The sequence below is a fragment of the Caenorhabditis briggsae genome (assembly GCF_000004555.2).
Source record: "Caenorhabditis briggsae complete genome, chrII, whole genome shotgun sequence".
Taxonomy (NCBI): domain Eukaryota; kingdom Metazoa; phylum Nematoda; class Chromadorea; order Rhabditida; family Rhabditidae; genus Caenorhabditis; species Caenorhabditis briggsae.
Genome location: NC_013486.2, coordinates 4,036,237 through 4,062,540, shown reverse-complemented (window position 1 = coordinate 4,062,540; position 26,304 = coordinate 4,036,237). Strand labels below are relative to the sequence as shown.

Sequence of the window (26,304 nt, the reverse complement as noted above, 5' to 3'; positions counted from 1 at the left end):
TATAGACATGGATTATGTGGAAAATGGTTTTTTGGGATTTTCAAAGTTTTGGGAATTGACGAATTCGAAGGAAATGGGAATTCTGAAAAATGAGGGATTCTAAGATTCTAAGATTCTGAGATTCTGTGATTCTGAGATTCTGAGATTCTGAGATTCTGAGATTCTGAGATTCTGAGATTCTGAAATTCTAAAATTCTGAAATTTGGGAATTCTAAAATTTGAGAATTCTGAAATTCTAAAATTTGGGAATTCTGAAATTTGAGAATTCTGAAATTCAGAAATTTGGGAATTCTGAAATTCTGAAACTCTGAGATTCTGAGATTCTGAGATTCTGACCCAAAATTTCTGAGATTCTGAACAAAAATTGCATGAATATCGAAATTCCAAATGCTTCTTGATTTAAAATATCCCACTTTCCATATTCAGAAATTCTAAGAATCCGTAACTTCATTTTTCGATATTTGGAAATTTCGAAAAAACGAAATTTGATAATTTCGAAATTCAGAAAATTTAGAGTTTCAGAAAAGAGGGGGGGGGAGGGGCAAAAACTCCAATAATAATCACTAAGTCGATTTTTTAGAATTTCGGTTATAAAATGAAATTTCCTTCTCTCGAATTCCAAAATTTCGAAAACTGGATCCTAGAAATCGTTTTCAAAAATTTGAAAAAGAAAGTGAAATTTTTCATTTCATATACAGCTAAATTAATTGGGAATAATCTTCCGAGGAACCCGAAATTTAAAGTGGAAAACGGAGAGAAATGCGCGAAGAAATTAGAAATTAGAAAATAAAAGAAGAGGAAGAACATGAAAAAGTCAAATGAAGAGAGAATAATAAAATGAGGGGAATTTCGGGGTAAATCGCCGCCTTTTACCTCTTACCTTTCCGCCAGAAAAAGAAAAGAAAAGAAAAGAACAAGGTCAATTTTTAGAAAAAAGAAGAAGAGGAGGAATTGTGTTCCTTTTAACATTACCCATTGACCGGTAATGGCCATCTTCTTCAATTCTTTTTATGAGATTCCTGAGATAAAAATCTGTGTGTTCCCGAAAAACGCATAAGAAAGAGATTATCCCTTTATATGAATAGTTTATCACCTCTTTGTAAGGATAAAATGGATTAAAAATTACACAAGGCGTGAAGGACATAATGACAGAATATTGACTATGGAAAATAGCTCAGAAGTACAGTACCCCGGAAAATATAAAACTTGGCTTCTTATTTTCAAAACTTCCGAAACTGAGAACTTTCAGATTTTCAAAATTTTCAGAATTTCAGAATACTGGAGTCTCGGATTTCTAGAGTTTCATATTTTCGATATTTCGAATTTGAGAATTTCAGCGTTACTGAACTTTTTGGTGTCTGAATTTCAAACTTTATGAACTTTCAGAATTTCAGAATTTCAGAATTTTGAGATTTCAGAATTTCAGAATTTCAGAATTTTGAGATTTCAGAATTTCAGAATTTCAGAATTTTGAGATTTCAGAATTTCAGAATTTCAGAATTTTGAGATTTCAGAATTTCAGAATTTCAGAATTTTGAGATTTCAGAATCTAGAAATTTCAGGGATTTTTTGAGATTCTGACTAATAAAAAGTTCACAAAAAGTATAGTAAATGAAGGTTTCATGAGGTCAGAAGAAGGTCAAGAAAACGAGGAAACCCTCAATTATCTTGTCATGTTTGGAAAATCAAGGAACCCACTAGATAGGTAGTGTAACGTGAAGTGAAAGCATCTCAGAATCTCAGAATCTCAGAATCTCAGAATCTCAGAATCTCAGAATCTCAGAATCTCAGAATCTCAGAATCTCAGAATCTCAGAATCTCAGAATCTCAGAATCTCAGAATCTCAGAATCTCAGAATCTCAGAATCTCAGAATCTCAGAATCTCAGAATCTCAGAATCTCAGAATCTCAGAATCTCAGAATCTCAGAATCTCAAAATCTCAGAATCTCAGAATCTCAGAATCTCAGAATCTCAGAATCTCAGAATCTCAGAATCTCAGAATCTCAGAATCTCAGAATCTCAGAATCTCAGAATCTCAGAATCTCAGAATCTCAGAATCTCAGAATCTCAGAATCTCAGAATCTCAGAATCTCAGAATCTCAGAATCTCAGAATCTCAGAATCTCAGAATCTCAGAATCTCAGAATCTCAGAATCTCAAAATCTCCAAAATCCAGATTTTCCACTTTTTTCAATTTCTTGAGATAGCCACACCCACTCCAATTGACCTATAAAACACGTATGAAAAGCCATCAATCGCACAGACAAATGACTTTCGGACGTGTTAGAAACTTGACACTTTCTATAGCTTCTTTAAGCTCCGCCCACTTTTTTCGACCCAAAAGTAAAATTCGAGGAAGAAGGAAAAGAAGAAATATGAGATAGAAAATGAGGAAACTTTTATTTTTGCAGAAAAACATAACAAAAAAAACATTGGGTGACAGCTGTGTATATTTTTCTTTTTTCTCTGTGTTTTTTAGAAAAAAAAGTAGAAGTGCAATGGTGAGAGAGAGAGAGAGATAAGCATCTAAATCGGTGTCAAGGGGGATAAGAAGTGCGGGAAATAGAAATAAATCATTTTTGAGAAAGTTTACACTTTAAGAGATGGGATTTTGAAATATTGGAATGTGAAATTTTTAGAGAATTTGAATCTTAACAATTCAGAATAGTGCACAATTGCAAGGGGACAGGCCCGGGCAGGTGGCGGACCGGCTGATAACTTGTTACTAAAACAAGATATTCAGACGGTTTTGGTACCAAATAATAGATCTCGACAGGGTCCATCACGCCTATATTATTTCAGCCGAAATCCGGTCCAACAACATGTCGAAAAATGTGTTTGAATGACAAAAAAAATCTGATTTTTATCAAATTGGTCGAAAATTGTCATTCCAACGCACTTTTCGACATGTTGTTGGACCGGAATCCGGCGTGAATGATATAGACGTGATGGACCCTGTCGAGATCTATCATTTGATACCAAAACTGTCAGAATGTTTCGTTTTAGAGACAAGTAATTAGCCGGCCCGCTTGCAACTATGGAATAATGTAAAATCCAATGTTGAATCTTGAAATCGAAGTTGTGAATATCAGAATCCTAAAATAAATAAAGAACTTTGTCTACGAAAAATTTTCATTATTTAGTTTTAATTATATTTGTCTGTCTTATACGTTTCTGTCTATTACTTCAATGGGAAAATGAATAAAACAATTTAATCTAATTTTGAAAGATTGGGATTTTGAAAAGAGTACACCAGCTGAGCCAAGAATAATGAAGAAATGAGGGTATAAAGCAAATTGTTATAAAATATCCAAATTTATGTAGGGATCAGAACTGGGTCCAAAATGTTCTTTTTACCGATTCCATGAAAACTATAAAATCCCAGCCTTGGTAAAGATATAGTTAAAGATTCGTAGGTTTTCTACGATTTGAAACCCCATGAAGTCGTACAAAACGCTCTGTCGTTGAGGGCTTTGAGCCCAAAAAGTTTCATCCGAAGTGCGAAAATTAGAAAATTAAAAGTGTATGTTTCTTGTCCATCCTCTGCCTTCAATTTTTGTTTTTGTTACAACTGACTCGGCAACTCACAAAGATTGATGGGGTCCTTCTCACTTGCATTTCCCTCATGGCATTTCGGTTTTATGAGTTTTCATTTCTCTTGTCTCAAGAAAAGAAGATGAAACACGTTGTTTCAATTGGGGAGGAACAATTGGTAGCGGAGCACTTGAAAATCGTTTTCATGAAAATTATCACTGGAACATCAAAAAATCCAGGAGTATTAAGGATATTGACCGCTTACATATGGAGGGTTTTTTGAACGTTACATAGTAACGGAAGGATTTTGATCATGAATCGAATGGTGTTAACCGGTTTTCGATAACGCTTCTAGTTTTTTTTCGGTGCGCCCAAAAGCAAGGGAGGGGGGGGGGTCTTAAAGATATTGACCGCACAATATTTCCCATAAGAACAGATCCATAAGAACAGGTGTGATCTAATAAAACCATATTGACTGCCCTAGAAGTCTTTTGTAATATTTGACAGACAATGTTAAAACGCTTAGTTAGTAGGTAGAGGCAGTCTATAATTCTCAGTGTGTTCATTAGTTCTTTTCATTCGTCATTCTCGGCTGGTGGTGGTCCATACTTGCTTCATTTCCCTCAAATATTGGTTTTTTTTTCATTTTGTCATTTTGCTTGATATGTGTCTCAGCTCGGGAACCGTGCTATACCTTGGTAATTTTGCATTTTTTCATTATTCGCAATTTTTTGGTGAATTATAACATTACCAAGAATTTAAATCATGATCAACAACGCTCAACTGACTTTAACTAAAATGTTCGACATTTTTGGAAAGATGGGCATTTAATAACTATGATTTCAGGACCGTGGACTAGGAAATTGTCGTCCATTAGGAGCAACTTTTGAGCGCTGATTGTATCTTCAATAACATTTATTTTTTGTTAGCATTTTTTTTTTGATATTTTTGTCTGGTCCTAATAAGCAACATTGCGGCAGATTATCGGCTAATTGGGATAACTGAAAATTGTGTGAATTGATTTCAAAGTGATAATTCTTAACAGTTTTTCTCTGGAATTTTTTGAGATCTGTTCAGACTTTTGAAAACTCAATTCTCAATTTCAATTTGAAATCACTTCTTTTGTAAAATTTTAGCCCTGATCACAATCTGATTGTACTCCAAGATCATCGATCAGGTTTACCATCCAAAATCGGTTTCCGAAATTCACAGAACGATTATGTTTCCCATAAGAACAGATCCATATGAACAGGTGTGATCTAATAAAACAATATTGACTGCCCTAGAAGTCTTGTGTAGTATTTGACTGACAAGGTAAAGACGCTTAGTAGGTAGAGGCAGTCTATTAGTCTCAGCGTGTTCATTAGTTCTTTTCATTTGGCCTTCTTGGCTGGTGGTGATCCATACTTGCTTCATTTCCTTCAAATATTGGTTTTTTTCGTTTTGTCATTTTGCTTGATATGTTTCTCAGTTTGTGAAAATCGTGATCTGCTTTGTTCTTTTCGCATTACATTCTTTATTATTTACAGAGAACTTTAATCATGGTCAACAACCGTCAACGCAAAGCTATTCGCAAATCAAAGGCATCGGCTGAAGACCAGGCTCAACATGATCGGATCAAAAACCTTCTAAACACATTAGCTCCTTTAGACAGTGCCGCAAACCCACCGGGTCAACACTCCAACACTTCGAGGTAAGATTATGATGTGGAATAGGTTGATTTATGGAAAATAGGGGAAACACCTCAAAATTTTTCAAAAAATTGTTCGAAAAATTCATAGTAGAAACAATTTTCGACGAATTTCTCGAAAAATTTTTGAAACGCATTCATTTTGACATGGTGGCCTACCTTTTGCAAGTTGGGTGTTCTAGGCCACAGCTATTTTTGGCCTAAGAATGGTCTAACATGACCCTGGTACGTAAACGTTATGGTTTGTAGTTTTCTGGTATTCGCCTCGTATGTTTTTAGTCTGTTTTAACATGGTGGTCCTAACTTTTACATGTTGAGTTTTCTAGGCCACAATGGTAAATGGCCTAGAGATCACACCGGGATAATGATAGACAATTTCTATTTCGTAAACTTTGGTGGCATAGTCCGCCACTTCAAACTCAGGGTCAAGTAGGTCATTTATAGGCTTTAAAAAAGTTAGTGGCCTAGAAAGCGTAAATTGTAAAAATTAGGCCACCCCGTAAAAATGTCCAAAAATCGAGAAATCAGTGTCAGCGACGATTTTTCGAAATCCAGAATTGCGAATTTTTCGAGAAGTTTCGAGAGTTTCGAAAAAGTTGTTTCGATCGAAATCAATCAGAACTGAGAAATTTATTAAAGTAAAACGTAATGCACATTCTCCTACAAGACAATTTTTTTCAGCCGTCTGTCTACTTCGAATAACTCAAGGAAGCGACGAATTTCTGTACCAGCTCGGAGACAACCATCTAACACGCGGCCCAAACGTAATGCAAAGGCGTCCGCTGTTCGAGTTAATCATCCCGACAAAGAAGAAGTCGTTTCCAATCCATCCTCGCAAGCATCAACATCCGGATCGGCCTCCGACGGACCAAGAATCAGGGATCGTCAAGCGCAGGTCAACAAACCTCCAGGAATTGTGAGACAAGAACCTATGCGGACTGATAATCCTACTCCTAAAAGAAACGCGAAACCGAAACGACCAATAAAAAAAATACCAGAAAACATCGTTCCGGAGCAGGAACCACCTGCTTCAGAAGTTGAGGATCAAAATGTTGTCGCTCCAGAATCTCAGCAACCAGCTCATGAAGGACCAGATGTCAGTTCTGAAGTTGCCGCAGCAGTGTCTATCGTCCAAGCTCAGCAATCGGCTTTGATTTTTGCACCACCAACACCATCGGCAGAGGATGTCGCAGCTCCCAGAGCATCAGAAGTCATTCCACCATTTGTCTCGGAAGCATCTGCTCTAACACAATCACCACCACAACAACCCCATCAGAATCAAGCGATCGCACCAGCGACACCAACAGCAGTGGTACAATTAGCCGTCGTTCATCTGGATCGGCCACAGTGCCCAGTATATTTGAACGTAAGCAAAATTTTTCGAAAATAATGAATTCTACAATTTTTTACAGGCCGAGAGAGCTGCTCTTTTCCGATTGCCTAACAGATCCAATAATTTCCGCACTTGGAATGTAAGTTTGTTTTTTTAGGATTAACTAGAATTTCAAAAGCAGTACATTTTGAGCTGAATTATCTTGGTTCCTATGAGAGATATCAAAAACTTGCCAACTGATAAAACATTGGTGATGTTTAGATTAATATTTTATTAGTTGGCAAAATTTTGATATCTTTCACGAAAATCGAGATAATTGAGTTGACCTTTTGGGTAGGCTTCTATTAACGGATATACGGTAATGCTATTTTTCGGAAGTCTTCAAACTTTGTCAAAATTTCAATTTTGCTTGAAATTCATTAAGAAATTTTTGAAATCTGCCTAATTTTTAGCTCGGTCCTACCTTTTGAAGTTTTGCTTCAAATTCTATGAAACTTGTATTTTCAAACTTTTCTTTGAAATGGCGTCTTAAAAATACCAAATATTGAAATTTTCAGGCTCGAGATGTGTACGAATGGTTGAGAATGCTACCAAATCAATCGGCGGCTTTCAAAGCCTTACGAGAAAAGCTCTTGGAGTACGACGGATCGGGCGATTTTTTGAACCAACTGCTCAGTGGTCCAGAGAGCGTTAAAAGTGCGTCTGAGATGCTCAACGCTTCGATTCTTCACTGCCACTCTATCAAAAGGCACGTGGCTGCATTGGAGAACTTTCTACTGGAGACGGAGTATAAAGAGGCTGTGCAGAAGTATGAGCAACGAAATAATTAATTGATTGATAACTGAGATTGAAGTGGTATACTGTAAAACCTGTATTAGAAGGGCCGGTCATTCTATTGTTCCAAGGAACCTCCGGAGGCTCCTTCAAATGCAGCTTTTACGGTGAGATGATTAATTATGTTCAAGATAATCTTTTCTTTTTCATTCTCTACCCAAATTTTTCATTTCGATTTAACTTTTTTCTGTAATAAAATAAATTTTTATCAATCGGCGAATTTTACTGTTTTTACGGATTATACGGATACAATTTTACAAAGGTCCATAAAGTTTACGGCTTGTTGAAAATAGTAAAATCTCAGCCCTGGTTCATTCTTGATTTCTGTATATCCAGATGTCCAATCAAAAGAGAAACTTCCCAATCATTTTGTCAACACTCTTTAAACGCCGAAAAAAATTTAAAAAATGGGACACCCACAAAAAGGTGTTGAGAGGTTTTTCGTTCTACTCAAAAAAAACTTTTTCGCGTCCCTTTTTCCGTTTCCTGCTCATCAGCAATTTTTTTCTCGAATAAAGAATTGTCGTCTTCTATTTTCTTCTTTCTCTCCCCTTTCTTACCCAGATGCCTAGTGACGTAAAAAAAGGAAATTGCTTTAATTTTTGAAATTTTTTTAGCATCAGTTTCAAAGTTTGCTCATTTTCCTCTGGTGTCTAATTATTTTGTCCAGGTACTTTGGAATTTTTAAAAATTTTGAATTCAAAAGTTTGATAAACTCCAATTACCGTAAAACTTGTATTAGGAAAGCGCCTTTAATAGAAGGGTCCCTCTAATAGAACTGCCTTCCGAGAGGGGCTTGGAAAACTAGAGGGGCCTTCTGTAAAACAGGACCCCATTTCAAAATGTGTTTTGCAATCAGAAAATTTCCATACTTTTTCAGTACAAAAATATTCCGGGAACTCCACAATTTGATGGGAATATATTGAAACTCTATGTCTCAATGAAAATCTTGCTAAATTTTGGTGAAATTGGTTGTTTTCATGAATTTTGAACTTTGTCGAATTTTCCGTTGAAAAATTTCGGAGAAAACGGCCGGAACAATAGAAGGGCCCCCTCTAATTGAAGTGCACCTGTAATAGAAGGGCCCTCCGGAGGTACCTTGGAACAATAGAAAGGCCGGCGCTTATAATATAGGTTTAACGATAAGAATTTTTTCTCTTCAAAAAATCTCATATCTCTGTTTCTCATATTTTCTCTAAATCTCTTTCTTTTCTTTTTTATCTCTATTTTTTTTATTAAAAAATGCACTTTCAAATGCTTCTATCTCCTCCTCCTAACATGATGTTATATACAAGTAGCAAGTACTTTTTGCTATTTTTCTATTCTCTCTCTCTCTCTTTTTACTTCTAAAGCATTTCCGTTTTTTTCTCTGCTCCCTCTCTTTCACACGTTTCTCTCTCAAAAATTCTTCATATCTTCTTCTCTGTTTTCTCTGTTTTCTCTTCTTGTCTCTTTCTCTCTGAAAGATAAAATCTGCTCTTGAACTCTGCACTCATTGATATTAGTGTAATAAAATGTTAGGAAATATCGGATTTCGTTCCTCGTTACATGCGTTTTGAATTTTCGAGACGAAAGATATTTTTGAGCTGAAATTTTGGTTCAAGGAGGTTTTCAATCTTTTGAGAAAAAGTAATTTTTCAAATACTTTGAAATTTTAAAATTTCAATATCTCCAAAGTTCAAAAATTTAGGATCTGGGCTTCCTTTCAATTTCAATTTTCTTCCAATATATGAATTCTGAATCCTGAATTCTCAATAGAAAAAGAATAGAAATTCAGAATTCACAATGAGGTGCAAATCTTCTCTCTCTCTCTCACTCTCTTTCTCTAGCTTTCCATTTTTTTCAGAATTCCTTTCTCTTTTTTCCTCTAAACACTATAATAGAAAGCCACCCGGAACATTTCATTAGTTAACCACTTTTTGATATCTCTTACAGAAAATGAGGTACATGGGCTAAAATTTGACGATTCGGATGACGCTCTATTAGAGTGTTTACGGTAATTTGATTATTTCTAGTTTATTTCACAAATTTTCCTCAATTTTTAAAACTTGAATACATCATTGAAATGTCAGAATTTCGCGTATTTTTTCCAAATAATTTCAGTTTCTGCTTTTTGAAATTTGGACTTCTTTATGGGCAAAATCATTCTTTCTGTTTATAATTTTCTCCTCCGAATCCCATAGATTTCCCAATAGGTTCCAATTTCTTTTTCTTCTTTTTTTGTTTCTTTTCTCCTGTCTTTCTTCTTTTTTGCTCATTATTTTTCCATCACCATGACAATATTTGGATTTTTCTTCTTCTTTTTTTCTTTGTTTTCTTTTTTAGGTTGTGGGTTTAGAAAAAAAAGGTTCAGGATATTTGAGGTCCCTGGGTCCCTGGGTCCCTGGGTCTCTGGGTCCCTGGGTCCCTGGGTCCCTGGGTCCCTGGGTCCCTGGGTCCCTGGGTCCCTGGGTCCCTGGGTCCCTGGGTCCCTGGGTCCCTGGGTCCCTGGGTCCCTGGGTCCCTGGGTCCCTGGGTCCCTGGGTCCCTGGGTCCCATAAATGCAGTAATCCAATCGGAATTTCAAAATTTGGAGAAAAAGCTGATTCCAGAAAGTCAGTTTAAAATTTCCTTTTTTCAAAACTTTCTGAACTCTGAACATTTATTTCGAAACCTGAGATAATCGGGGAAAAAAGCGTTGAGGCGTAGTTTTTATTTTGTGTGTAACTCAACATTTTTCTCCGCTCGAAAAAAAAGCTAATTTTTTGTTCTTTTTCCTCAAGATTCCGGAAGTTTTAAAAAAGTTTCCGATGACTTTTGGATTCTGAAGGAAACCAAAAGAAATTAGTTTTCGCATCATTTCACAATGAATCGCCTTCTTTTTTTCTTGAGTCAGTAGAATTTTTTTGAATAAAAAGGTTTTTGCTCTTTCATACATTTTCTTGCCTTCTGAAAAATCCCATAATTTTGAATTATTTTTTTCCAGAATTTCAAATATTTTATCTCATTTTTTTCATTTTTTAAAACCAAAAATTTCTCAAAAATTTTAAATTTTGAAGCGTTGAAAATGTCTGAAAAGTTCTTTTTTAGGTTGGAATTATTCATTTTGAGGCTAGCAAACTCCCAATTTACTATCTGAAAACTCAACAATAACCTCTAAAAGTCTGTTATATGAACCTTTAAATTTGCCAGAATCCACTAAAAAATATATAATTTCTCTTGGTTCCTGGCTTTTTTTCATTCGCTCTAATTCCATTAAGAATGCCGGAAAGGGCCTATGAGAAAATAAATTCTACCCTCTTTTTTTTGACACCCCCACTCCCGTTTGCCTTTTTTCTTTCCGTTTTTTTCCCTAAATTTTCTATGCATTTGCATATTTAAATTCGTTTTTTTTTGTCTTTTTTTCGTATTCCAATCATTCGAATCGGGAACTTAAATATTCGAAAAAACAGAAATTCCGATTTTCAAAGTAGGAAATCCGAATTTTTGGGCTCCCATTTTTCAAATTTTCGCAAATTGTCATTACGGAATTCTCCAAATTTTACAAAATTGGAACTACTTTAAAAATATCTATCGATTTCGAACCTTTTCAAATTTTCCGAATTCGAATTTCTGAATTTCAAAATTCGAAATGTCGAAGAACATTTATTTTTTCGGAACTTCGAAACTCGAACTTTCTGATTTTCAGAATATTGGGCGTTTTTCGAAAATGATAAAATGGGATTTCGGATTTTTGAAAACCAAACATTCGGCATATTTTTGAAAAATATTTAAACTGAAATTTCTAATTCTTCAGAATATTCCGAAATTTCAAATTTTCGATTTCGAAATTTCGAAATTATAGTGAATTGTAATGTTTCCAATTTTCGGTGATTTTGGGATTTCGGAATTTCGGAATCACTGAATTTCGAGATTTTGAAAGTTGGAATTCTCAAATTTTTAATTTTCCAAACATCATCAGTTCTGAATCTTCCGATTTTTGAAAACCCAAACCTACATAGGAACACCAGAATTATCCAGTTTCCCAAATAATTCAAACTTTTTAGAATCTAAAATTCGAATTCTCATTTGACCAGTTGCTATTTTAATCGGAATATTTCAGTCTGAATTCTGAATTCCTAAAATTTTCGAAATTTCCAGAATTCTGAATTTCCCATGATATTGTCAAAGAAACAGTTGAATGGATTCTCAAAACAATACAAAAATATATATTGAAAACAAAATAGTGCGATGGTTTTGGAGATTTAGACATGGGAAAATAGAGAAAAAATTCCTTGTGTCTTGCAAGAAAATTTCGATCATTTTCGATAGCATCATCCAAATGCATTTGCTCCTTCTCAATGAGGAAAGGGGCGGTATAGTATTTTAAAGGCGCACATTTTAAAAACTGAAAAATTAACAAAAAAGTTGTCATTACAAAATCAAAGCTCTATTTCTGTTTAGTATGCTCTGAAACTTTCAAACAATTCAAAAAGTTCTGAACTACCGTAAACACTCTGATAGAACGCCCCAAACCGTCAATTTTGAGCCCGTTTATCTCATTTTCTCTGATAGATATCAAAAAGTGGTTGACTAGCAAAGTGTTGCTGACATCATGATAAACATTGTATTAGTTGACAACTTTTTCACAACTTTTTAAAAAAGTGAGATATATGGGCTCAAAGTGGACGCTCCGGGTGGCGTTCCATTAGAGTGTTTACGGTACTTTTGTAGGACTTCAAAGTTGACTATTTTTCCCTGAAAAAGCCAAAAGATCATCTCGTTTTTTTTCTGTATATCAGTGAATATATTTTCCAAAAGATCCTCTAAAATTCTGCTTTCTGGAACATTCTAAAAAGGCTCCAACTTTCAAAAACCCTTCAAAAATTTCATTGACGCAATTTGGAAAAAATCTCCCAATTATTCCGAGTAATCCGATACTTTTTTCCTTGGTATTTTATTCTCCCGGTGCTAAACTTCTCAAGAAGAGTGTGTGAAACGAGTTTCTTCTTCTTCTTTTTCTTCTTTCTCCATCCGTTTTTTTTCCATCATTTACTCCTTCATTCGTCCCTCCAATTGATGTTTTCTTTCGCCTTTTTCCTTCTTTTTGGTCAATTCTTTTGAGAGAAAAAAAACGACATCTTCTTGTTGTTTTTTTCTGCTTTCCAGACATTCTGAGAGAGAAATCTTTTACATTTATTTTCTCTCGGAAAACTTATTTTCTCTAGTTCTTCTAATTTTTCTTCTTAATCTATAGTGATGGGACCAACTGATTTTTGGCTTGATTTTTGGCATTTTTAGACAATTTTTTTGCCTAGTTTTCGTTTTTTACATAATATCGACTTTTCGATTTTCAGATTTCTCTGGAAAAAATGACAGAAAACATTCTGACGGAAGAACGATACATTCGGGATATCACTACGTTTGCCAATAGCTCCAGAGGAGATGTTTGGACGTTGAATAAGGTGAGTTTCTGAAATTCTGAAGTTATAAAGTTCCGAGATTCTGAGATTCTGAGATTCTGAGATCCAAAGATTTTGAGATTCTGAGATTCTGAGATTCTGAAAGTCTGAAATTCTAAAATTCTGAAATTTGGGAATTCTGAAATTCTAAAATTCTGAAATTTGGGAATTCTGAAATTTGAGAATTCTGAAATTCAGAAATTTGGGAGGTCTGAAAAGGTTTCTGAGATTCTAAGATTCTGAGATTCTAAGATTCTGAGATTCTAAGATTCTGAGATTCTGAGATTCTGAGATTCTGAGATTCTGAGATTCTGAGATTCTGAGATTCTGAGATTCTGAGATTCTGAGATTCTGAGATTCTGAGATTCTGAGATTCTGAGATTCTGAGATTCTGAGATTCTGAGATTCTGAGATTCTGAGATTCTGAGATTCTGAGATTCTGAGATTCTGAGATTCTGAGGTTCTGAGATTCTGAGATTCTGAGATTCTGAGATTCTGAGATTCTGAGATTCTGAGATTCTGAGATTCTGAGATTCTGAGATTCTGAAATTCTGAGATTCTGAGATTCTGAGATTCTGAAAGTCTGAAATTTTAAAATTCTGAAATTTGGGAATTCTGAAATTTGAGAATTCTGAAATTCAGAAACTTGGGAGGTCTGAAAAGGATTCTGAGTTCTAAGATTCTGAGATTCTGAGATTCTAAGATTCTGAGATTCTGAGATTCTGAGATTCTGAGATTCTGAGATTCTGATATTCTGAGATTCTGAGATTCTGGGATTCTGAGATTCTGAGATTCTGAGATTCTGAGATTCTGCGATTCTGAGATTCTGAGATTCTGAAGTTCTGAGGTTCTGAGATTCTGAGATTCTGAGATTCTGAGATTCTGAGATTCTGAAAGTCTGAAATTCTAAAATTCTGAAATTTGGGAATTCTGAAATTCTAAAATTCTGAAATTTGGGAATTCTGAAATTTGAGAATTCTGAAATTCAGAAATTTGGGAGGTCTGAAAAGGATTCTGAGATTCTGAGATTCTGAGATTCTGAGATTCTGAGATTCTGAGATTCTGAGATTCTGAGATTCTGAGATTCTGAGATTCTGAGATTCTGAGATTCTGAGATTCTGAGATTCTGAGATTCTGAGATTCTGAGATTCTGAGATTCTGAGATTCTGAGATTCTGAGATTCTGAGATTCTGAGATTCTGAGATTCTGAGATTCTGAGATTCTGAGATTCTGAGATTCTGAGATTCTGAGATTCTGAGATTCTGAGATTCTGAGATTCTGAGATTCTGAGATTCTGAGATTCTGAGATTCTGAAAGTCTGAAATTTTAAAATTCTGAAATTTGGGAATTCTGAAATTTGAGAATTCTGAAATTCAGAAATTTGGGAGGTCTGAAAAGGATTCTGAGATTCTGAGATTCTGAGATTCTGAGATTCTGAGATTCTGAGATTCTGAGATTCTGAGATTCTGAGATTCTGAGATTCTGAGATTCTGAGATTCTGAGATTCTGAGATTCTGAGATTCTGAGATTCTGAGATTCTGAGATTCTGAGATTCTGAGATTCTGAGATTCTGAGATTCTGAGATTCTGAGATTCTGAGATTCTGAGATTCTGAGATTCTAAGATTCTGAGATTCTGAGATTCTGAGATTCTAAGATTCTGAGATTCTGAGATTCTGAGATTCTGAGATTCTAAGATTCTGAGATTCTGAGATTCTAAGATTCTGAGATTCTGAGATTCTGAGATTCTGAGATTCTGAGATTCTGAGATTCTGAGATTCTGAGATTCTGAGATTCTGAGATTCTGAGATTCTGAGATTCTGAGATTCTGAGATTCTGAGATTCTGAGATTCTGAGATTCTGAGATTCTGAAAATCTGGAACTCTCTTTTTCAGACTTTAAAGTTTTGAAGTTCCAGAAATTTAGAAATTGAAGTTTCTTAAATTCTTAGGCTCTAAAAATCTGAAAAGTTCAGAATCTAAAATTCGGGTTTTCGAATTTCTCTGTTTCAAAATTTTGAGATTTTGAGATCTGTAAGTTTTAAGGCTTAAAAATTTTGAGAATCATAATTTAAATCTGGAACATTTGAAATTTGAAGAATCTAATTTCTTCCCCGAAATTTCCATATTCCATACTTTTCAGACACCCTTCGGAATCACGGCCAAACAATCTGCAATTTGTCGTTTCGATGATCATATTATCAATAGACAATCTCAATTTCAATACAATAGAAAGTTGGTTAGACTCGAGTTGTGGTTCATGTTCTATTGCCGAAGTGAGTATTTTTGGAAGATTTTGGAAGGTTAATGAAAAACAAGTATCGACCGGAAAGTTTATGGAAAGTGCCAATTATCTGAAGGGAAACTTTTCTAGGTCATAACTCAGCTCACGTGAGCATTTTGCTGATTTTTTAAACATATTTGGAGTCCTCATAAGCTCTTCTATCTGCTCTCAAAATTTCAAAAAAGTTAAACCCGCCCCTTCAAGTAACTCCCTTATTAGATTACTGTACTCTGCGTACTATAGGTATACTGCAAACCAGTTGATGTCATAGACAGTACCTTCCAGTGAATTACTGTAAGACTACTACTGGTTTTCCAAGTATAATAATCTTTTTATTCAACGGAGCGCGCAAAATTTTTTAAACCTAGGACAGTGTGTACCGTAAGATTACTGTACCGAGAAGTACTGTAGGATAACTGTGAATAATTTAAATCAAAATTTTATAACCTGCAAAAACTTTGGCCATGGAAACTAGGCCACTATTTCAAACGATTATTTTCCAGATGGCCGGCCAATGAGAGTTCGAGAAATCGCAGAGATTCTTGGCACAAAGCCAGAAGAGAATGATGCGATTGTGATCGAATTATCGACGCATCCAACATTGGGAATACCGTACTACAAACTGTATAAAAATCCAGAATATTCCGGTGATCCAATGGGTGGAAAAGTGCCCGATGAAGAGAATTATGTAGAGAGGTAAAATGATTTTTTGGGATTTGGAATTTTGGGAATTTCTTGAATTTTCAATTGGGTTGGGTGTCCGAATTCTTGAAATCATCGAAAAGAATTCTGTAATTTCAAAAAGTTGACTTTCTGGGATTCTAAGATTCTGAGATTCTAAAATTCTGAAATAACAAGCTTCTTAGAGTCTAGGATTCTGAGAATCTGAGATTCTGAAATTTTGAAAATCTGAGGTTCTGAAATTCAGAACTTCCTAGAACCCAAGTTTTGCAGTTTGAAAATTTGAAAATTTTGTTTTTTTTTCAAACTTTTTATTCAGAAATCTCAAAGTTCAATATCAAAATTTTCGAGAACTGCCGAAAATTCTAGAATGCTGTGGTCATTCTGTCGAAAATCGGAGGGGTCATTTCTTTGATAAGAAACTCAACATGTTACGATTTTTCGAAATTTTGACAGGTTTCCAGTTTTTCTTATCTAGTGTCTTCGAAAAATTGAAAAATTTGAAACATTGAAATTCCGATAAAAACCTTTAAAACCAGAAAAAATTAAAATATCGGAATCTCAGAATTTCAGAATTTCAGAATTCCAGATTCTCAGAATCTCAGAATCTCAGCATCTCAGAATCTCAGAACCTCAGAATCTCAGAATCTCAGAATCTCAGAATCTCAGAATTCCAGATTCTCAGAATCTCAGAATCTCAGAATCTCAGAATCTCAGAATCTCAGAATCTCAGAATCTCAGAATCTCAGAATCTCAGAATCTCAGAATCTCAGAATCTCAGAATCTCAGAATCTCAGAATCTCAGAATCTCAGAATCTCAGAATCTCAGAATCTCAGAATCTCAGAATCTCAGAACCTCAGAACCTCAGAATGTCAGAATCTCAGAATCTCAAAATTTGACAATTTTTTCCAGGTGGATTTCAGCGTTCGGAGCCGAAGCAGGTCTAGTCCAAAACCTTCAAAAAATGTCAACCTATTCAGAATGCAATTCGTCGTGCAACCAATCCACGACTAGTACCGAAGATTCCTAGGCACGAAATTTAAATTTTTCGTAAAAAAATAAGTTTATTTTGTTCATTTTTTCCCCTTATCTTTCCATTTTTCACCAGCAATAATAGCCTTGAAAATATACTGTTAAGAACGGGTTCTGTCTATTTTTTTTTGAAAATAAAATCATAAAGTTTGTACTTTTGTTTTTTTTTGTTCTTTTCTTTTCAGACACTAAAAAAGATACTTTGCTCTCCAAAAATATGAAGAAAACATCAGAACTTTTTTGATAAAAAGTTTGATGATAACCCACAAAAATATTATCTTTCTAGCTTCGTTTTGATTTTAAGAGGAATGCAAATATCCATAACTTTCAGTTTTCTGAGATTCTGAGATTCTGAGAGTTTTCAAGATTATTTTTGTTCCTCTTGAAGTTTCAGTATTCCAAATTCAAAATTCTGAAATTCAGGAGCTTCAAACATTCTATGAGGTTTCTATCAAAGTTTTGAGATTTCAAAATTTTCAATTTTTCGACGACACTAGATAAGAAAAACTGGAAACCTGTCAAATTTCGAAAAATCGTAACATGTTGAGTTTCTTATCAGAGAAGAAATGACCCGTCCGGTTTTTGACAGAATGACCAGAGCATTCTAGAATTTTCGGCAGTTTTCAAAAATTTTCCCGAGTTTCTAGAAGCTTCTAGAAATTTACAAAACTTGAATTTCAGATTTTGATTTTTAGGCACTTTAAATTTTGCAATTCTGGGATTCTGTAATTTTGAATATCTAAAAAAGATGTAATTCTTTAAAAAAAGAAGAAGCAATTTATAAAAAAGTTTCAAATTCTAATGACAAGAGCTTTCGGAATTTTGAATTTCAGAATTTTATGAGTTTCCAAATTTCGGTGTTTCCGAATTTCTGAATTTCTGCATTTATGAATTTCCGAATTCCGGAATTTCCGAATTTCTGAATTATTGACATTCTTTCCGATCTTTGGAATCCCTAGAAGTTCAAATTTTGAACTTTTCTAGGAAATTCGTAATATCGGAAATTTTGGAATTGTCAAAACTTCAGATACCCAAAATAAACTTCCAGAATATTCTAAAACATTTTTCATTTTTCTAGAAACTTCTTCTACCTATTTTTACGACCATTTTCCGAGTCTAGACTCCTTGGAAAATGTGTCGGTTTTCATCGAAAAACGCGTTTTTTCTTCAAAAAAAAAACGAAACAATAAGGTGATGATAACACAAATATTTGTACTCTGGAGTGTTTTTTGCGGTCTCTTTTTTCAATTTTTTCGTATATTTTTTCATGTAAACAGTTTAGATCAAAAGGACCGCCAAAGTGTTTTCTTAACCAAAAAAAAAACGTTTTCTAGGATATACAGCTGCTCCGAAAATTGCAAGCTCCGCCCATTTTGTAGAATAGGATAAAAGAGAAAACTGGAATCTAGAAATGTGAGAACCTAGGACTTTTTTATTCGTTTTCATATGAATCTATATAATATTCTTCTGATCCTTTTACTCCAATAGAAATGTTGGCTCACAGCTAACTACAGTACCCACGTTTAAGAAAAGGAATCTCCAAATCGGAATGTTCGGCAATTCGGAAATTCGGAATTTGGTAGTTCAAAGATTTGGCAGGAATCTAAAGTTTTGAATTTTCGAATTTCTAAAAAAAAATTATGTGGGACGTTTCAGCTCGAAATCTCTTGCTTCAAAGCTTAAAGTTACAATTTATCAACAGAGCGCGGTTTCTACTCAGTCAACATACAAAGTTCCCCGTGCTCTTTGTCTTCTCCTCTTCCAAACCAAAAGGACAACACATGTTGTTCTCTCCCTCAGTGTCATTTGCACTTTTTAGCGCCAGCGATGGCTTCGGCGCGGTCACTCCGCCTCCTCCATTCAGTTTCTCTCGTTTTCTCCTCTCTTATCATCAATTTTTCGTTCATTTCGTCAAAAAAAACTTGATAATGGCTGTCGGGTTTGCAGGAGGAGAGTGGTCACTCTCCGAGGATTTTTTGCTTTTCCAAAATTTTCCAACTTTGGCAACTTTTCTGGTGATAAGCGGGTCTATGGGTTGATTGGAGCTCATTAGAGCTAGCCTCGAAAGCTAAATTCTAAAAAGTTTTGAATTTTTTTGCTCAATTTCATAGATCAGAATTTCAAATTTGAGACGGAATTATAATTTCTCTTATCAATTCTTATCAAAACTGACCCTTCTTTCCTCTCCTATCCGCTTAAAGTGACCACTGATAGCAGAGAAGCTCAATTTTACTCTAGGATTTTCTGATTTTCCTGTTTCTTGCAAGCAATTTTAGCTCAGCGAATCCAAAATTTTTTATCGTTTTTTGAAGCAAAATATTGTCGGATTAAAAAAAGTGACACCTGAAAATCTCGGAGACGGCGCTCGTGTCGATTTACGAGGGGGCGGAGCGAAAACGGATACTGTAGATAACGAATTTATTTATGTGAATTTAGTGGGATTTTCTGAACAAAATTTTGATTTCTTGATATAAAAATGATCGCTACCATCTCTAGAATCTATTTTTTGGCAAAAAACTAAAATTAAACTCGAAAGTAGCTCGAACGAGCCGAAATTTTGAAATATTGCGTTTTTGCCGCACTTTTTCGTAGATCAAAAAAAGCAAAAGTTTTCAAATTCTCAGGTGTCACTTTTTTTAATTCGACAATATCCGCAAAAAAAGAACTTCTCGAATTTTATCGGAAATCGTGTCGAACCCTCCGCTTGCATAGCATGTTCCTTTAAAGTGTTACGGTAGAAATTTGAGCGGTTTCGCCGAAAATTCAAATAGTTTGAGTTGTTTTTCACTATTTTAGCCGGCTAATTTATAAAATTATGCCGCCAAATAAATATTTTTATTTTCTCACACACACTCAATCTCTGGTTAGAATTCAAAAGTAACACTCACACACAGACAAAGTAAACATCACATGTTTTTTTCTCAAATTTCTCCGTTCTTTTTATGTTTTATTTTTCCTGTCTTTTTTCTCACTCTGGCTATATCCCTATTTTTCCTTGAGTCTCTTTCTCTTTTTTTTCACAAAAAAAAACGGATTTTCGACTAATTTGGCGCTGAAAATGGCCGAAATTTCAAACGTATTCTCAGTATTTTCAATAAATCCAGACTTCCAGAAAATGCGGAACGTCGAGGATGAGCTGCAAGTTTTTTTTCAGCTTTTTCAGCATGTGAATCTGGCTTCCTTTCTCTGAAAAAATTCTGTTTTTGCGCTATTTTTCAGGAAATCGTGTCGAGACCCAGTTCCCTTTCGAAGCATGTGCCTTTAAAGTGTTACGGTGAAATTTGAGCGGTTTCGCCGGGAAATTCGAATGCTCTTCCTTGTTTTTCACTGTTTTTTCAGCTAAAAATCATTTTTACAAGATAATTTTTCTATACAAAAAATGATTTTTCGGTGATAAGATAAATTTTTGGATGTTTATCAATAAGATAGAAAACTCTCCGAAGAATCTATCTTATCTCTGAAAAAACACTATAAATATGCGCAGATTTCCAGCAGTTTTCGCTTTTTTCCTCTATTTTTTTCTTTCAATTTACCGAATTTTTCCCCTCAAAAATGAAATTTTCAGTCGCGGACGAATGCATTGGGAAAGCATGAAAGCGACGTTGCACCTCGAAGACGGGTCTTCGTTCGTAGGTTCGATTTATGGAGCCACGAAGAGTGTCGTCGGAGAAATTGGTGAGAAAAAATTCCCGAGATTTTGGCGGAAATTTGGATTTTTTCTAATTTTCAGTCTTCCAAACGGGAATGGTCGGTTATGTGGAATCTTTGACGGATCCATCATATGCGAAACAGCTTCTGACACTCACCTACCCGCTTATCGGAAACTATGGGGTCCCAGACACAGAGATTTTGGACAAATTCGGACTTCCCGCCGAATTCGAATCGGATCGTGTGTGGCCGGCGGCGTTGATTGTGGAGAAACTGTGTGTTGATGGGGAGCATAGTCATTGGCAGGCGGTTCAATCGCTGTCTGAATGGCTGAGAAAGGCGGATGTTCCGTGTTTGTCAGGAATTGATGTGAGACAGTTGGTGAAGAAGATTCGAGAGACTGGAAGTATGAAGGTTGGTCTTTTTTTTTACTACTGAAACACCGAGTTTTTTTGCCAGCTGAAAATGGCGCTTCACTTGAAAATAATTTAAGCCCCGCCCATTATTTCCAGGCAAAACTAGTCATCGAATCGGACTGCGCGAAAACCCTCGATTTCGTCGATGTAAATGCTGAAAATCTGGTGGACTTTGTTTCTCGAAAAGAGCCAATTACCTATGGAACAGGCGATCAGACGATTCTCGCTGTCGACTGTGGACTCAAAAATAATCAGATTCGTTGTCTGGCGAAACGTGGATTCAAAGTCAAAGTGGTCCCATGGAATCATTCGATCGATGTGGAGCGAGATTATGATGGTCTCTTCCTGTCAAATGGTCCAGGAGATCCAGAAGTTTGCGGAGAGCTCGTTGATCGGCTTGCCAAAGTGATCGCTCGAGGGGATAAGCCAATTTTTGGAATCTGCTTGGGACATCAGGTGTTGAGCAGAGCCATTGGAGCAAAAACGTATAAGTTGAAGTGAGTGATTTTAGTAGTCTAGAAAGATGAAAATCTGTGGCCTAGCTTTTGCAAGTTGCTTTTTTCTAGCCCACCCTGGTGAATGTCCTAGAAAAGACCTTTCCATCATGGTGGCCTAGGTTTTGCAAGTTGAGTTGATCAGCCACCAACTTTTATGACCTAAAAACTGCCTGATACTAACCTAGTGTGTTTTCTAGACAACTTGAATATAGTGGCCTAACTTTTACAAGTTGAGTTTTCTAGACCACCACGACAAATGACCCAGACGTGGCTTAATATTCTCCTGGGTTACTTTCTAGGTCATTTCGACATGGGGGCCTAACTTTTGCAATTCCAAATTTTTCTAGGCCCCTACTTTTATAGTTCGAACGAATTCTCGAAATTTCATCCGAAAAAAAACACTGCTTCCAGATACGGTAACCGTGGTCACAACCAACCATGCACGCACTACGCCACCGGTCGCTGCTACATCACATCTCAAAATCATGGTTACGCAGTGGACACTGAATCCCTTCCAACCGATTGGAAACCTCTCTTCACCAATGAGAACGACAAGACGAACGAGGGAATCGTACACGCTTCGAAACCATTTTTCAGTGTTCAATTCCATCCAGAACACACTGCCGGCCCGACGGATTGCGAGTTTTTGTTCGACGTTTTTGCAAATGCTGTCAGACAAGCGAAGAATGGAGTTTTCATGAACGTCGATCAGGAGCTGACTCGTCTGATGACCTTCAATCCCATTTACCACGCCAAACAGCAACGGAAAGTGCTCGTTTTGGGATCCGGAGGTCTAACCATCGGCCAGGCTGGCGAATTCGACTATTCTGGAGCACAAGCACTGAAGGCGTTGAGAGAAGAAGGCATCCGAACTGTTCTTATTAATCCCAACATCGCTACAGTGCAGACATCCAAAGGGTTCGCAGATTTCACATATTTCCTTCCAATTACCAAGGAATATGTGACCGATGTGATTAAGAAGGAGCGGCCAACAGGAATTCTCTGTGGATTCGGTGGACAGACTGCCTTAAACTGTGCCATCGACTTGTACAAGGATGGAATCTTCGAACAGTATGATGTGCAGGTTCTGGGAACTCAGATCACTACGATTATGAAGACAGAGGATCGAGATTTGTTCAATCAAGAGATTTCGGCGGTTGGAGAGAAGGTTGCGCCAAGTAAGGCAGCTACAACAATGGAGGGAGCTATCGAGGCGGCTGAAGAACTCGGCTATCCGGTGCTGGTCCGTGCGGCTTATGCACTTGGTGGACTTGGATCTGGATTCGCTGACAATCGAGAGGAGTTGATAGCGATTGCTCAGCAAGCGTTGGCTCATTCGAATCAAGTGCTGGTCGATAAGAGTTTGAAGGGATGGAAAGAAGTGGAGTATGAGGTTGTGCGAGACGCCTATGACAACTGTATCACTGTGTGTAATATGGAAAATGTGGACCCGCTTGGTATTCATACTGGAGAGAGTGTGGTCGTCGCGCCGTCGCAGACACTGTCGGATAAGGAGTACAACGCGTTGAGAACGTGTGCGATCAAAGTGATTCGGCATTTGGGAATCATTGGAGAGTGCAATATTCAATATGCATTGGATCCGAATAGTCTTACGGTAAGCTTTGGAAAAATTAGCTAAAAATAGGCTAAAAATGGCTGAGGACGTGCTGAAAATAGGCTAAAAATGAGCTAAAAATCTCTGAAAAAGGTTTGAAATAGGCTGAAATTGACTGAAAATGACTGGAAATGACTGGAAATGACTGGAAATGAGGCTAGGCAGGCTAAAATCAAGCTAGAAGTAAGTTTAAAATAACATTAAAACTAGGCTGAAATAGGCTTAAAAAGGCTGAAAATGAGCTAAACAAGGCTGAAAATAGGATTAAAATGACTGAAAGTGAGATTAGAATAGGCCGAAATAGATAAGAATAAGCTAAAAATAGGCTGAAAATTACTGCACATGAGATTGAAAATAGGCTAAAATGGCTGAAATCGAGCTGGAAATGAGCTAAACATAGACTGAAGTTGATCGAAAATCGTTGAAAAAGGTTGAAAATATGTTGAAATGGCTGAAAATAAGCCGAAAAATAGGCTGAAATGACTCAAAATCTCTGAAAAAAGTTGAAAATGAGCTTAAACTGATCAAAAATGAGCATTAAATCTGGAAGTCTTGTATTCCAAAATTCTCAAAAACCTCTAAATTTTTCCAGTACTACATCATCGAAGTCAACGCTCGTCTCTCCCGATCGTCAGCTCTTGCCTCCAAAGCCACTGGCTACCCATTGGCCTACGTTGCAGCAAAACTAGCCCTCGGACAACATCTTCCAGTGATCCGCAACAGTGTCACTGGAACCACAACCGCCTGCTTCGAGCCAAGTTTGGACTACTGTGTCGTCAAAATTCCACGTTGGGATCTCGGAAAGTTCGCGAGAGTCTCCACTCAAATCGGAAGTTCAATGAAGTCGGTCGGAGAGGTTATGGGAATTGGAAGATGTTTCGAGGAGGCACTTCAGAAGGCGTTGCGAATGGTTTCTGATCATGCCGACGGCTTCTCACCGTACACATTCAGTCGTCCACCAACTGCTGATGATTTGGAGAAGCCGACTGATAAGAGAATGTTCGCGCTGGCTCGAGGAATGTATTACGGAGATTTTGATGTGGAAAAAGCGCATGCGCTGACTGCAATCGACCGTTGGTTCTTGTTTAGAATGCAGAATATCGTGGATATTTATCATCGGTTGGAGAAAGAGGATGTGACGACGGTGACTGGAGAATTGTTGTTGGAAGCGAAGCAAGCTGGATTCTCTGATAGACAGATTGCTAAAAAGATTGGAAGGTGGGCAATTTTTTGATTTCAAAATTTAATTTTTCTTTCCAGCAACGAATACACAGTCCGCGAGGCGCGTTTCGCCAAAGGAATCACTCCATGTGTGAAACAAATCGACACCGTCGCCGGAGAATGGCCAGCACAGACCAATTATCTCTATACGACATTCAACGGAGTCGAAAACGATGTTCGTTTCAATATGAAGAACGCTGTGATGGTTCTGGGATCAGGAGTTTATCGAATCGGATCGTCAGTGGAGTTTGACTCATCGTGTGTGGGATGTATTCGTGAATTGAAGGTTTGTCTAGACACGTCTTCAATTATCTGGGTTTCTGAAAAGGTGGCACTTTTCTGATAACGTCTTACTGTAACTGAGATGCTTTAATAGACTGGCACTTATAGGTGCGGTCTTCCGTTAATAAAATTACCTTAAAACCTCTAATAGAAGGGCCTCTTACTCATACCTTCGAGCTCAATTATCTCGGTTCTTTTGAGAGATATCAAACATCTGTCAACTAATAACATGTTAATGATTTTATGATAAACATTTTATCAGTTAACCGATGTTTGATATCTTTCACAAGAAACGAGATAATTATGGTCATAATACGATAAATGACATTAAATGACACCCAGACCTATTGAATTGTTTTCCAGGCCCTCGGCTATTCGACAATCACTGTGAACTGCAATCCAGAGACCGTCTCCACTGATTATGACATCTGCGATCGTCTTTATTTCGAAGAGATCTCATTCGAAACTGTCCTCGACGTCTACCATCTCGAACAACCAAAAGGAGTGATCTTGGCGTTCGGAGGTCAAGCACCAAACAATATCGCGATGAGTTTGAGTCGTGCACAAGTGAAAATCTTTGGAACATCTCCAAATGATATCGATAATGCTGAGGATCGATTCAAGTTCTCTAGAAAATTGGAATCGTTGAAGATTAGTCAACCACTGTGGAAGAAGAGTGAAAACATGGAAGATGCGAAGAATTTCGCGGCACAGGTGAGTTGTTTTTTGAAAATTCAGAAAAATTTTATGTTTTCCAGGTCGGCTATCCTTGCCTCATTCGTCCATCATATGTGCTCTCGGGTGCCGCAATGAACGTAGCTCACAATGCCGAAGATCTCGAAGTGTTCCTGAAACAAGCGGCCGTGGTAGCCAAGGAACATCCAGTTGTGGTCAGCAAATTCATCAACGAAGCCAAAGAGCTGGACGTGGATGCTGTGGCGATGAATGGGAAACTGGTTGTGATGGCCATCAGTGAGCACATTGAGAATGCTGGTGTTCATTCGGGCGACGCCACGTTGGTCACCCCCGCACAGGATATGAATAAGCTCACTTTGGATCGAATCAAAGACATCACATATCGAATTGCCGAGGCTTTCAATGTCAACGGACCATTCAATATGCAGCTGATCGCCAAGAACAACGAGCTGAAAGTGATCGAATGCAACTTGAGAGTGTCCAGATCATTCCCATTCGTCTCCAAAACTCTTGACTATGATTTCGTGGCACTCGCTACGCGTGCAATGATGGCTGAAGACTCTCCAGCAATCCGAGCCACTATCAAACCAACAGCGACGTTGCTCAAAGGAAAGGGAAGAGTTGGAGTCAAAGTACCACAATTCTCGTTCTCACGACTCGCTGGAGCCGATGTGATGCTTGGTGTTGAGATGGCGTCGACTGGAGAGGTGGCGTGCTTTGGAACGTCGAGATGTGACGCGTATCTGAAGTCTCTGCTTTCCACTGGATTCGTCGTGCCGAAGCGAAACATTTTCATCTCGATCGGAGGCTATCATGCGAAGGCGGAAATGTTGAAGTCGGTGGAGACGTTGCAAAAGTTGGGATTCGATTTGTATGGATCTAAGGGTACGGTTTTATTGGTTCGATTGGAAGTTCTAAACAAGAGCGAAATTTGAAAAACGGTCTAGAAGTTTTTTAGTTAGGCCACCATATCAAGATGGCCTAGAAAACAACCTTGATTACAAACAGGACCGTTCTAGACCACTCACCATGGTGGCCGAGAAAACCCAACTCGCGAAAATTAGGCCACTATGTTAAAATGACCTAGAAAACACATCAGTTAGATGTCTAAGGATTTCTAGGCC

At 36.9% G+C, this 26,304-nt stretch overlaps 6 protein-coding genes across 6 annotated transcripts in view; 5 read left to right on the top strand and 1 right to left on the bottom strand.

Annotated features, from left to right (window-relative positions):
* Positions 1-1,622: 1,622 nt before the first annotated feature.
* CBG00519 lies at positions 1,623-2,206 on the top strand (the record flags this gene model as incomplete). Its single annotated transcript, XM_002630072.1, has 2 exons — positions 1,623-1,705; positions 1,744-2,206. 2 exons carry the CDS (start codon positions 1,623-1,625, stop codon positions 2,204-2,206), a joined length of 546 nt encoding a protein of 181 aa, XP_002630118.1.
* A 2,868-nt stretch (positions 2,207-5,074) lies between these two features.
* On the top strand, positions 5,075-7,386 carry CBG00518 (the record flags this gene model as incomplete). The annotated part of the gene is made up of 4 exons (XM_002630071.2): positions 5,075-5,226; positions 5,905-6,589; positions 6,636-6,695; positions 7,114-7,386. 4 exons carry the CDS (start codon positions 5,075-5,077, stop codon positions 7,384-7,386), a joined length of 1,170 nt encoding a protein of 389 aa, XP_002630117.2.
* Positions 7,387-11,000: 3,614 nt separating this feature from the next.
* Positions 11,001-11,132, top strand: CBG25512 (the record flags this gene model as incomplete). Its single annotated transcript, XM_045241951.1, has 1 exon — positions 11,001-11,132. One exon carries the CDS (start codon positions 11,001-11,003, stop codon positions 11,130-11,132), a length of 132 nt encoding a protein of 43 aa, XP_045097955.1.
* A 1,588-nt stretch (positions 11,133-12,720) lies between these two features.
* CBG00516 lies at positions 12,721-16,803 on the top strand (the record flags this gene model as incomplete). Its single annotated transcript, XM_045241950.1, has 4 exons — positions 12,721-12,795; positions 14,951-15,083; positions 15,595-15,787; positions 16,686-16,803. 4 exons carry the CDS (start codon positions 12,721-12,723, stop codon positions 16,801-16,803), a joined length of 519 nt encoding a protein of 172 aa, XP_045091647.1.
* Positions 13,042-15,206, bottom strand: CBG00517 (the record flags this gene model as incomplete). Its single annotated transcript, XM_002630070.1, has 3 exons — positions 13,042-13,393; positions 13,457-13,708; positions 15,199-15,206. 3 exons carry the CDS (start codon positions 15,204-15,206, stop codon positions 13,042-13,044), a joined length of 612 nt encoding a protein of 203 aa, XP_002630116.1.
* A 3,577-nt stretch (positions 16,804-20,380) lies between the features above and the next one.
* Positions 20,381-26,304, top strand: part of Cbr-pyr-1 — a gene marked incomplete at both ends in the record, with an annotated part of 16,136 nt that continues 10,212 nt past the window's right edge. The window contains 8 exons of the mRNA XM_045241949.1: positions 20,381-20,534; positions 20,868-21,366; positions 21,778-22,981; positions 23,382-23,387; positions 23,532-24,199; positions 24,242-24,488; positions 24,848-25,198; positions 25,243-26,070. Of these exons, the coding sequence (XP_045091648.1) occupies positions 20,381-20,534; positions 20,868-21,366; positions 21,778-22,981; positions 23,382-23,387; positions 23,532-24,199; positions 24,242-24,488; positions 24,848-25,198; positions 25,243-26,070 (3,957 nt within the window). The remainder of the gene's footprint in view (positions 20,535-20,867; positions 21,367-21,777; positions 22,982-23,381; positions 23,388-23,531; positions 24,200-24,241; positions 24,489-24,847; positions 25,199-25,242; positions 26,071-26,304) is intronic.